This window comes from Pristis pectinata, chromosome 8 (assembly GCF_009764475.1).
Source record: "Pristis pectinata isolate sPriPec2 chromosome 8, sPriPec2.1.pri, whole genome shotgun sequence".
NCBI classification, from domain to species: domain Eukaryota; kingdom Metazoa; phylum Chordata; class Chondrichthyes; order Rhinopristiformes; family Pristidae; genus Pristis; species Pristis pectinata.
The window spans coordinates 40,583,620-40,596,752 of record NC_067412.1 but is presented as its reverse complement, the minus strand read 5'-3'; the positions used below and the strand labels follow the sequence as shown (position 1 = coordinate 40,596,752).

The following is a 13,133-nucleotide window of genomic DNA, read 5'->3' as shown; positions in this document are numbered from 1 at the left end:
GGGGATTTACAGTCAATGAAGTACATAAATACAAGTCAACCTTGTAACGTGAGAAACTTGGCAGCCAATTTGTGCACAGGAAGCTTCCATAAATAGCAATGTGGTAATGATTCAATAATCTGCTTTAGTCTTGTGGATTGAAAGATAAATATCAGCCAGTATACCAAAGAGAGCAACCCTGCTCATCAAAATAATAGAAACATAGGAAACCTACAGCACAATTCAGGCCCTTCAGCCCACAAAGTTGTGCCGAACATGTCCCTATCTTAGAAATTACTAGGCTTGCCCGTAGCCCTCTATTTTTCTAAGCTCCATGTACCTATCCAACAGTCTCTTAAACGACCCTATCGTATCCGCCTCCACCATCATTGCTGGCAGCCCATTCCATGCACTCATCATTCTCTGAGTGAAAAACTTACCCCTGACATCTCCTCTGTACCTACTCCCCAGCACCTTAAACCTGTGTCCTCTTGTGGCAACTTTTTCAGCCCTGGGAAAAAGCCTCTGACTATCCACACAACCAATGCCTCGTATCATCTTATACACCTCTCATCCTCCGTCACTCCAAGGAGAAAAGGTCGAGTTCACTCAACCTGTTTTCATAAGGCATGCTCCCTAATCCAGGCAACCTCCTTGTAAATCTCTTCTGCACCCTTTCTATGGCTTCCACATCCTTCCTGTAGTGAGGTGACCAGGACTGAGCACAGTACTCCAAGTGAGGTCTGACCAGGGTCCTATATAGCTGTGACGTTACCTCTCGGCTCCTAAATTCAATTCCACGATTGATGAAGGACAATACACCGTATGCCTTCTTAACCACAGAATCAACCTGTGCAGCTGCTTTGAGCATCCTATGGTCTCAGACCCCAAGATCCCTCTGATCCTCCACACTGCCAAGAGTCTTACCATTAATACTATATTCTGCCATCATATTTGACCTACCAAAATGAACCACTTCATACTTATTTGGGTTGAACTCCACCTGCCACTTCTCGGCCCAGTTTTGCATCCTATCTATGTCCCACTGTAACCTCTGACTGTCCTCCACACTATCCACAACACCTCCAACCTTTGTGTCATCCGCAAATTTACTAACCCATCCCTCCACTTCCTCATCCAGGTTGTTTATAAAAATCACGAAGAGTAAGGGTCCCAGAACAGATCCCTGAGGCACACCACTGGTCACCGACCTCCACGCAGAATATGACCTGTCAACAACCACTCTGTCTTCTGCGGACAAGCCAGTTCTGGATCCACAAAGCAATGTCCCCTTGGATCCCATGCCTCACTTTCTCCATAAGCCTTGCATGGGATACCTTATCAAACGCCTTGCTGAAATCCATATACACTAACTACACCTACTGCTCTTCCTTCATCGATGTATTTAGTCACATCCTCAAAAAATTCAATCAGACTCATAAGGCAGGATCTGCCTTTGACAAAGCCATGCTGACTATTCATAATCATATTATACCTCTCCAAACGTTCATAAATCCTGCATCTCAGGATCTTCTCCATCAACTTACCAACCACTGAAGTAAGGCTCACTGCTCTATAATTTCCTGGGCTATCTCTACTCCCTTTTTTGAATAAAGGAAAAACATCCACAACCCTCCAGTCCTCCAGAACCTCTCCCGTCCCCATTGATGATTCAAAGATCATCGCCAGAGGCTCAGCAATCTCCTCCCTCACCTCCCACAGCAGCCTGGGGTACATCTCATCTCGTCCCGGCAACTTATCCAACTTGATGCTTTCCAAAAGCTCCGGCACATCGTCTTTCTTAATACCTACGTGCTCAAGCTTTTCAGTCTGCTGCAAGTCATCACTACAATCACCAAGATCCTTTTCCATAGTGAATACTGAAGTAAAGTATTCATTAAGTACCTCTGCTATTTCCTCCGGATCCATACACACTTTCCCACTGTTACACTTGATAGGTCCTATTCTTTCACGTCTTATCCTCTTACTCTTCACATACTTGTAGAATGCCTTGGGATTTTCCTTAATCCTGCCCACGAAGGCCTTCTCATGGCCCCTTCTGGTTCTCCTAATTTCCTTCTTAAGCTCCTTCCTGCTAGCCTTATAATTTTCCAGATCTCTAATATTACCTAGCTCTCTGAACCTTTTGTGAGCTTTTCTTCTTGACTAGAGTTATTACAGCCTTTGTACACCACGGTTCCTGTACCCTATCATAACTTCCCTGTCTCATTGGAACATACCTATGCAGAACTCCACACAAATATCTCCTGAACATTTGCCACATTTCATCTGTACTTTTCCCTGAGAACATCTGTTCCCAATTTAAGCTTCCAATTTCCTGCCTGAGAGCCTCATAATTCCCCTTACTCCAATTTTTTTAAATACCCTGTCCATACCTGTTTGGGACCCATTGCTCCAACCACTCCTGGGCTGAATCTGTAAGAGAAAAGCCCGCAAAAACACACAGCTTTTTAAATACTCTGTCCATACCTGTTTGGGACCCACTGCTTCAACATCTCCCGGACCGATCCTGTAAGAGAAAAGCCCGCAAAAACACAGCTTTTTAAATACTCTGTCCATACCCATTCAGGACCCGTTGCTCCAACGTCTCCTGGGCCGATCCTGCAAGAGAAAAGTCCCCAAAAACACACAGCTTTTTAAATACTCTGTCCGTACCTGTTTGGGACCTGCTGCTCCAACATCTCCCAGGCCGATCCTGCAAGAGAAAAGCCTGCGAAAACACACAGCTTTTTAAATACTCTGTCTGTACCTGTTCGGGACCCGCTGCTCCAACGTCTTCCTGTGCTGTGGTTCTGAGATTAAATGGCCTTTTTTTTTAAGGTCTGATCCAAAAGGGCAAGAGATATTCAGTTTAGAATCATTTCACAACACAGGTCATCATGCCTGAGTCAGTACACAGAGCAAGCCAATTAATCTCAATATTCCTGCTCTTTCCCCATCATCCACAAGTATTTACCCCAAATCCAGATCCAGCTTCCTTTAGAGAGTTATTATTGAATCAACTTCCACTACTCTTTTGGGTGGCAGGTTATCTCAACCTGCTGTGTAACAAAATGAGCAACAGCCGCATATGGTTATATTGGACACTTACAAGAACATGAGTCTTGTATTTTTTTTAAATCCTATTATTTATGAAGTAATATTTTTTTTTAAAAAACGGTTGTCACACATTGTGTGATGCTTTCCTTTGAGCAAACTGCATCAATGGCAGGTTTTGTTGGATAAATGGTCTCATAAAAATACCACACTCTGAACACAGTGTATTGGTGCAACTATTACAAAGTATTGAATGCAGTGCATCATGTAACATGCTGCCTTCTTCGATATGTAATATTTGCTATACCCCAAATATTATGACATTCATTTGAAGGAGCCACCTGCAGGAGAAAGTGGTATCTTGAGATACTGACTAAGTCTCTTAGACCTGGACCTTGTGTAATAGGCCTCAATTTGATGAATGTTATTCCCATTGAATGGAGGAGAGGAGCAGTGCAGTTGCACCCCGGGTAAATACCAGATGTACATTCCTATTATTCTGCTAGTTCCCATCAGCTGAAGTTCTGATCATCAAAAGGCTAGAATTGGAGGAGCACCGATATCTCAGAGATTGTAGAAGACAAAACTATGCGAGGGGTAAGAATTTTAAGCAACACACAAGATGCTGGAGCATCAGGCAGGTCAGGCAGCACCTATGGAGGGAAATGTATGGTCGACGTTTTGGGTCAAGACCCTTCATCTGACTGAGAGTTTTAATACTGAGTTTTCTTAACTGGGCACTCACATAGGCCTGCAAGTATGTGATGGCTGAACAGAAAGTGCAAGTTGGGAGACGGGCAGCAGAATTTTGAATAATCTTAGAGAGTAGGACATGAAAGGTCAACCTTGAAGTATGCATTGAAATGCATTGAAGTACTCAAATCTAAATAGAGCAATGTCCTGGCTCAAGGTTTCAGCAGGAGGTGAGCAGAGGAGTAAATAGAGTCAGGTAACGTTATGCAGGTGGGAACGGGTGTTCTTGGTGATTGTGTGGATCTGTGATTGGAAACTCATTACTGCTCTCTGTTTTCCAGCTGGATGCACTAGTGCATCGGTTGCTCACGTTACTTGCAGACACCAGTGACACAAGGACCTCGGAGAATCGCACTGCTGATGCCAACATGGCCTGCCGAAAGCTGGCAGTGGCACACCCAGTTTTATTGCTTCGGTATTAACAAGTTCATTTTTGAAGAATTTTTGTAATGATTAAATTACTTGTTTCAACATTTCCATGATGCACAAGTTGCTCTGGATCAGTATCACTTCTGGCCACCTATGCTCATTCGCTTATTCTTGCCTTTCTATCTGTAATCATTCTTTCTCTGATCTCTCTTTTCTTGGATGAGTAGGGAATGATTTTCTTCATGGATTAGGTCAATGGGTAGTGGTTCTCATGATGGACTGGGCTAGGGGTGGATGAGGGGGCATGATTATATGGTAGAAAGGCAGAATCAGTCAGTAATAAATAATCTGCTGGGGGGAATTCAATGGGTCAAGCAGCATCTGTGGGGGGGGAAGAATGGTCAGCATTTCAGATCAAAACCCTGCATCAGGACTGAGAGTGGAGAAGAAAAGTGGCCAGTATGAAGAGGAGAGGGGGAGTGGTGAGACAGGAGACCAAGCTGATTGGTGGACTGAGGATGGGGTGTAAGATGACGGGCAGGTTGCACCAGGTAGGGGAGGGAAGAAGGGGTGGGGTTGAGAGATGCTGGCAGGTGAATGATAGATGCTGACAGAGAGGGAAAAAAATGAGAGACAGATGGAGCAAGGTGGGAGGAGAGGAGTGTGGGAGAATCAATATTGGTTTTCCAAGTGGGTGGGTGATGGTTTCTCTTGGTTGATTATACATCCAGCATCTCTACTGGGAAAACATTGGTTTACCTGTTACAGAGGATGGGTGACTGATAGCTTTTCCAGTGGGGTTGGATCACAATAGCCAGATCTTGCTCCTGATATTTATCTCTAGGGCTTTTGGTTTCTTGCCACAAACCAAACACACCCCTCAATCTGGCAGAAAATTGTTTACCAGATGATCTTCTAATATCCCAACCCTGAATGCATCCACCAAGAAACCTATCATGTCACCAACACTGCTTGAATCCTACCTAAGCTGAGTTTATTTGTAAATTATTTGGATCATGAAAATGTATCTTGGCATAAAAAGAGACATTAAAGCCAGTCATGCTCTTTTAGTGTGTTGGATCAACCGGGAACAGCAGATTTTTTGGGGGGATAGAGCAGAGCAGGATAACTTGCAAATGAAGGTAAATGGAATTGAAGCACAAAACTGAATAAATTATGCAAAGAACTTGAATAGTTATTGGTCCTGTGTATCTGCACTGAGTCTTTATCCCTAGCTTTTTGCAGTGAAGGGTTTTGTTTCATTTGTTTATTTTTCAGACACTTGCCGATGATCGCTGCCCTGTTGCATGGACGAGTTCACTTGAATTTCCAGGAGTTCCGTCAGCAGAACCATTTGACCTTCTTCCTGCACGTTCTGGGGATCCTGGAGCTGCTACAGCCATACTTATTTCAGAGTGAACACCAGGGGGCAATGCAGGACTGTCTGCTCTCCTTCATACTGCTCTTGGAGGTCAGTGGGAGTCGGCCTGGAATATTGGACATCCCATTCCTAGATTATTCAGAATATGGCCTTCCAAAGAGAATAGGAGGCTTTAGGCATGAATACAACCGGGAAATACTTTGCCCTGGTGAGAAATTCTGCCACACTAACCTGGCAAATGCCTGGTGCACCCCTTTATCCTGTTCTAACTAGTCCGGTCTCAGCTGGAGACTTCAGTTGGATTTTGGCCCCAGTTCCCTGAGCTTGATGTGTGGGCACTTAACCAGTTTGCTCCTGAACACGTCAAAGTAGAAAACACTCATTAATTAGCATTGTGTGTGAGTGAGAATGAGTCTGCTGTAAACTGTCCTTGGGAGCATGGGAACCTGTTTCCCCATCCAATTACATCATGGTTGAACTGCATCCTAAATCCCATTTACCTGCCTTGTAGTAAGGGTTTCCTCCTCCTCCCCCCTGTCATGCATTGAGCTTCAAACCCCTATCACTCTTTGTGTGAAAACAAAATTCCTTAATTTTCCTCTAATCCTTTCATTAACAAATTTAGTTTTATTCTATTTATTGACTAGAGTTGCTGCCTCACAGTTCCAGAGATTCGGGTTCAGTCCTGATCTCTGGTGTGGAGTTTGCATTTTCCCTCTGTGACCACATGGTTTTCTCCCACATCCCAAAGATATGAAAGTTGGATTAATTGGCCAATGTAAATTGCCCCTGGTGTGTAGATACTAGTAGAATCGGGGGAGTTGCTGGGAATGTGGGGAAAATAAAACAAGATTAGTGTAGGATTAGTATAGTGGGTGCTTGGTGGTCAGCACAGACTTGGTGGACTGAGAGAAATCTATAACTCTCTGCTGTGGAAAACAGTTCTTCCTGTTCATCCAATCCAAGTCTCCCAATATCTCAATTACACCTCCCCTCAGTCTTCTTTGTTCCATAGTAATCAAACCCAGCCTAGCCTGCCTCTCCTCACAACGATAATTCTCCAACATCCCCCTGAGCTTCCTCTGCACCCTCTCTAGTGCTATTGCATCCTTTCCCTTTGTATGCTTACAAAAGTTGTTAGTTTGGGATTGGAAGTTTGAAGTTGACAGCCTTCTGGGTGAGAGTGTTCTACATTTCCCCACCTTTGGTGTAAAAGACTTCCTAACATTACTCCAGGGCATCCAGCTCTATTGTAAGGTTATACTGCTTTGTTCCTGACTCTCTCCAGCAGAGGAAATGGTGTGGGCAGAAAGAAGCAATCAACTGCTTTAATTGTTTTAAACCCCTTAATCTTCTGTACTGAACAAATAGCTTTCACCAGTTAAATAGTCAGAGGGCACAGGTTGTCACAGTTCAGACATGAATAGGCTATCAATCACGTTACTGTAAAGTGGGCAGTTCCTGTGAAACAGTACTAGAACTGAACTGGAGGAGATTAATAGTGATGTAATGCAATGGGCCTCAGCTGGAATGCAGCTTGTAAAAGAATTGTGTTCTTTTATTTTAAACAGAACTATGGAAAATACTCCAGACTGCTTGCTTCCTTCATCAATAAGTTTGTGCATTTTATTCACAAGTTTATAGCGTTCAATGCAACAGCAGCTGTCCCATTTCTTCAGAAGCATTCAGATGTTCTCCAGTAAGTAGCCAATTTGCTTTATTGAAGAGAAGTGGCTGGCTGAAAATGGGGGTTAAGACAAAATACATAATTAATGACTATTGTCAATCCAGAGTATCTCTTTCACCCATCCCAAATGCATTCAGGTCTTGAATCATCGGATGGGTTGGCTTTTAGTTGGTCACTGTTGTATGAAGAACAGTTTATCGTTGCGTCTCGTTATGTACAAGCAACAATTAATAAATGGATTACAGGTTCCCTGTGGGGGGGAGGGACCAGGTTGGGATTCAGGAAATTGTAATTGGTTTATTATTATTACGAGTACTGGGATACAGTGAAAACTTTATTTTGCATGCCATCCATACAGATTATTTCATAACATCAGTACATTGAGGTAATGCAAAGGAAAAGCAATAACAGAATGCAGAATATAGTGTTACAATAACAGAGAAAGTGCAGTGCAGGCACACAATAAGGTGCAAGGCCATGACAAGGTAGATTGTAAGGTCAAGAGTCTACCTTATCGTTCAAGAGGTCTGTTCAAGAGTCTGATAATAGTGGGTTAGAAGCTGAACTTGAGCCCAGTGGTACGTGCTTTCTGGCTTTTGTATCTTCTGTCCGATGGAAGGGGGGAGAAGAGAGAATGTCTGGGGCGGAAGAGGTCTTTTAATTATGTTGGCTGCTTTTCCAAGGCAGCAATAAGTGTAGACCATGGAGGGGAGGCTGGTTTTCATGACGTGCTGAGCTGAGTCCACAACTCTGCCGCTTCTTGCATTCAGCTTTACCTGGTATAATATCCAAAGCCTTGCTGTATTGACCATCCTTCAATGGATTGGTAAATAGGCAAAGGTTATCTTTGCACTGTTCAGGGACCACAGTCAGAATCTTAGGTTACATTGAAATTGATTTTCTAAATTATTCGTAACAAAACAATGAATAATTAACTTCATGCAACAACAGCAACTAGTGATGAGGGTGCTTCTCCTCTTGTGTCTTGGAGGTGTACCTGCTAAATTATTGTAGGCAGTATATTGCAAGATGAGGCTGACTGAAAGAAAGCTCCTGAGCTTGGGTGTGGTGGACAATACATCATGTAGGGCTCTTGCTCGTGCTTCTGGATATGATTCACTGACTGCGATGTGATAGGGAGCCCATAAGCCGCCTTATGGGCTCCCTATCATATCGCATCGGCTCCCATCTGTGAATGGAGCTCACCATGACCACTACCTGTACTCAATTCAGGGTAATATAGAGTGTGAAATACCACTGACACTTAAAATCATGTATGGTGACAAGTTTGGCAGGGGGTCAAATACACTTAGCCCAATGATTACAAATGATTATTTGCAACACTTCAGAAACCAATGTGGCCCTTATTAAGCAAAGCTTATAGTCCTTTGAAAAAGAAAGATTTGTAATTATCTGGATCATTATGTTAATCAGGGAAGAAATCTGCTGCTTTTAAGCTGCTGGCCTATAAATGGCTCCTGGCATTCAGCAATGTGGCTTAGCAAACATTCACTTTTATCAAAAGCTGCTGTATTAAAACAGAACAAGAATAAAACAAACTTGACTGCCCATTATCAGCCTGAAATCAGACACAGCAGACCAGTCAACCTTGCAGGGTATCCCCTGAGAACATCTGGGGACAGGTGCCTCAACTTGAAAAGCTGTCTCACACTCTAGACAAGCAAGCATGCACATTCAGAATCATATCTTACAGACAAGGCCCCAGACTCCTCCATTGCAGTACCTGGATAAGTCCTGTATCACTGGAAGGACAGACACATAGTAATGGAATAGCTCTATGCATTCCTCAGCATGAACTGCAGAGCTTGTGAGGTCTTGAGGCATCAGGTCGTATGTGGGCAAGGGCACCACCTGCTGATGCCACCTGCTGTCCTCCTTCGGTTGATGAATTAGTGTTCCTAGAACAAATACAAAAGGAAGGGCACAGAATGTACTCTGTGTGGGTGGGAGACTTCAGTGTCCATTGGCAAAAGCATCTTGGGACCACCACCATAGTCTGAGCTGGCTGAACCTTGAAGGATATGGTAGTCACAGTGATTCTGTGGCAAGTGTTGAATAATCATCCTGACCAATCACGGAATGATGATAGCACAGAGGGAAGTCAAATGGGCCATTGAATCTGTACCAGCTTTAATTAGTCCCACTCCACTGCCGCCTTCCCAACGCCAATATATTTCTGCAGTTTATCTGTTGAAGATATGTCTGTCCATAACAGTATTGGTAGGAATGATCACTTGCAGTCCTTGTGTAGACCAGATCTGCTTTCACACTGAGGGTACACTCCATTGGGTTGTGTGGCATGACCATCACATTAAATGGAATAAACTTGGAACAAATTTGGCTGCTTAGAACTTGGCATCCTTGAGCCATCTTTAGTCAGAGGTGCTATGTGAACTATCCGTTTTCAGCTTCCTCCTAAAGTTCTCAGCGTTGCAGAAGCCAGCTTTTAGTCAATTTGGTTCACTCCACAATGGTGTCAAAGAACAGCAAAGAACACTTGACAATGTAAAGACTATGGGACCAGGCAACATCCTGGCTGTGGTGCTTGAGGTGTGCGCTCCAAGGTAACTGTGACTACAGTGGCACAGTCATTAGTACTCAGAAGAACATGCTGATCTGAAGTCCTACCATGGGAACTGGACATAATAGGTTATTAATAAAACAGAAAATGTTGGAAACTCAGGCAGCACCCATATAAAGAGAAAGACCTTCCATCAGAGCTGTTAAGTGTTTTATGTTTTTATTTCCAATTTTCAGAATCTGCAGGGTTATTTTTGAATTTCAACAGTAGGTTATTAACCTTTTTTATGTATAAAAAAAAGCTAGTCTTAATAACAATGAATACAAGACTATTAGATTATTGTGAGAACCCATCCAGTCCTTGAGGTAAGGAAATCTGCTGTCCTTAATCTTGTTTGAATGATATGTGACACACAGCAATTTGGTTGATTTTTGAAGTGGCTCAGAAATCCACTCTGCTGAGTGAAGGATGGGCAATAAATAATGGCTTTGCCAGCAATGACAGCCCAACAAATGAATGAATAAATTTAAAAAACTGTGCCTCTAGCCAATCTGTTCCAGTCACAACAGTAACATCCACCTAACAATGTGTGTAAAATTACCCAAGTATATCTTGTCCACAAAAAAAAGGACCACGTTAAATCCAGCTACTTATGGCCCAATCAGTCTACTGTCAAAGTGATAGAGGGAATTGTCAATAGTGCTATCAAACATCGTTTACTCTCCAAAAACCTGTTCACTTGGTTCGAGTTTTGCCAGAACAATTTGCCCTGGATCTCATCTAAATATGGAGCAAAGAGCTGAACTCCAGGAGGTGAGAATTACCACCCTTAATGTCAGGGCACCATTTAACTGAGGTTAACATCAAGAAACTAAAATGGAAGTCAAGGAGAAAACACTCTGTTGGCTGGACTTAAACCTCTCATAGAGGAAGGCTATTATGGTTGTTGAAAGTTGATTAACCCACCCTCAGGAGCCAGTGCACATCTGACACCAGCCCACTTCAGCTAATTCATCAATGACCTTCCATCATGAGGTCAGAATATGGGATGTTTGCTGATGATTATACAATGTTCAATTCCATTGGTAACCTTTCATTCAGTGAAGCAGTCCATACCTGTATGCAGCAAGACCTAGACAATATTCAGACATCCACTGATTAATGGCAAGTAACATTATTCACAAGTGCTAGACGTTGACTGTCTTGATGTTATGTCATGAGCTTCCCCCCAAGATTAACACTCTGGAGATCATCATTCACCAGAATCTTAACTGGATAAGCTATGTAAGTGCCCTGATTATAAGAGCAAATCAAAGGTTGTGTATTCTGCAGCAAGTGACTTGCCTTCTGACAGCTCAAACCTTTCAACCATCAACAAGGTGCATCAAGAAAATGCTGGAATATTATTTGCAACTTCAATAACAGTTGGGAAGCTCTACACCATCCAGGACAAATTCACCTACTTGATTGACACCCCATCTACCAGCCTAAACATTCAGTCCCTCCACCACAGCTGCATCATGGCTGCAATGTGCACCATCTACAAAGTGCACTGCAGTTCCAGTAAATACTTCTACAACACCCTCCAAAACACAATCTCTGCCACCAAGTGGAACAAAGGCAGGCAGGAGATGGGAACATCACCACCTACAAGTTCCCCTTTCAGGTCACGCACCATCCTAACTTGGGTCACGGGGTCTAAATGCTGGATCTCCCTTCCCAACAACACAGACTACAGTGATCCATACGTAGGCTGTGCCACCTTCTCAAGGGCAATCAGAGAAGGGCAATAAATAAAGGCCTTGCCAGCAATGTTTACATCCCACAAATTAATAATACCTTTCCAATGTCACAGAGCAACAAAAAAATTATCAGGATTCAGTGTGTTTTCCTCCAGACTGTTTAAAAAGGACTTGAAATAAGAGCAAGTCCTTTGAACATGCTCAATAAGATCAAAATTGATCATCTGTGACCCTCCATAACTATTATCATTTCTTGTATGCTGTCAGTCTGAACTGTGTGTCGCCCACAAGCACTACTGAAATGCAAATTTTCTTTAAAACAATAACATTCTCTTTGTTTTGATGCGCTCTGTAGTTATCTGTCAAGGGAATACCCAGAGATGGCCCTGCTTAAGTCTTTGCTGGCTGGTTTAACACTCCCAACTCGGACTGGGCTCATTGAAGAGAATGTAGAGGATGAGGATGGCGGTGAGTACCATTCTGCCAGTCAATATTCCAATTAAATTTATAAACTTAAGCTGTGGTGAAGGAATGGAAGGTTTTGAGGTCAGATTATTTCTGTCACAAACCCCAGCTCTGCTATGATGGTGTAAATCCAGACTCCTTTGAAAAATCTGCAAGATATGAATATGTTTGTACTACAGGAATTCATAAAGCAAGAACTTGCATTTATATGGGACCTTTCATGCCTTCAAAATATATGAAAAGAGCTTCACAGCCAATTAAGCATTTATTGAAGCTTAGTCACTGCTTTAATGTAGGAAAACACAGCAATTAATATGTGTACAATAAGCTCCTACACATAACAATGTAATAATATCAAGATAATGGCCAGAATCATCCCTTTGCAGCAGTTCTGTGGAGAGGTGCTGACTATGTTCTCCCTGCCGGGCAGCTGGAAATCAGGTGCCAGCAGATCTTGCAAAGAGTTGAATGTTATTCCTACTTAGAAGATGAAACTATAGTCTGCCACGAATTAAAAAGTGAAAAGTTAGCCCAAAAATACTGGAAATATTCAGCAAGTCAGGCAGCATCTGTGAGGAAACAAACAGAATTAATTGTTCAGGTCAATGATCTTTTATCAGTTCAGAAAGGTCATTGATCCGAAATCTTAATTTTTTTTTCTCCCGCAGATGCTTCTGATCTATTGACTATTTCTGGCATTTTTTACTTTTATGTCTGCCTACAGTATTCATGACAGTATGCATTCAAGCTAATGTCACACAAGAAATGAGAAAAGGGGAAACTCAACTTGTAACATTACAGGTGCAAGCTGCATCTAGCCAGTCTGTAATGATTTGACTGGCTGAGTCCTTCAAACTAGTAACGAGCTTCTGTTTGAGTCCTCCCCAATTTCTAACCACATGTTTAAATTACATTTCTTGCTCTCATATTCTCTCTCTCATTCTCTCTCTCTCTCTCTCATTCTCTCTCTCTCTCTCTCTCTCTGATATTCTCTCACTCTCTCTGTCTCATATTCTCTCAGAGGAAGAAACAACAAGCTCGCTCCCACTGGTCAGTTTCTCTGCCACAACACCATTGACCTCAGCCGAAGTGGCACCGTTTCTTCAAAAGATTGCAAGGGCACGTGCTCTAGAAGGTAAGAGAACAGAGGAATTAAAC

General features: G+C 42.7%; 1 protein-coding gene across 4 annotated transcripts in view; it reads left to right on the top strand.

Moving 5' to 3' along the window:
* The window catches only part of ints1 (integrator complex subunit 1), a 116,565-nt gene that overhangs the window by 92,192 nt on the left and 11,240 nt on the right, over positions 1–13,133 (top strand). For all 4 annotated transcript variants that reach the window (XM_052022403.1, XM_052022404.1, XM_052022405.1 and 1 more), the window contains exons 40-44: positions 4,071–4,204; positions 5,437–5,629; positions 7,111–7,238; positions 11,866–11,978; positions 12,997–13,110. In XM_052022403.1, the coding sequence (XP_051878363.1) occupies positions 4,071–4,204; positions 5,437–5,629; positions 7,111–7,238; positions 11,866–11,978; positions 12,997–13,110 (682 nt within the window). The remainder of the gene's footprint in view (positions 1–4,070; positions 4,205–5,436; positions 5,630–7,110; positions 7,239–11,865; positions 11,979–12,996; positions 13,111–13,133) is intronic.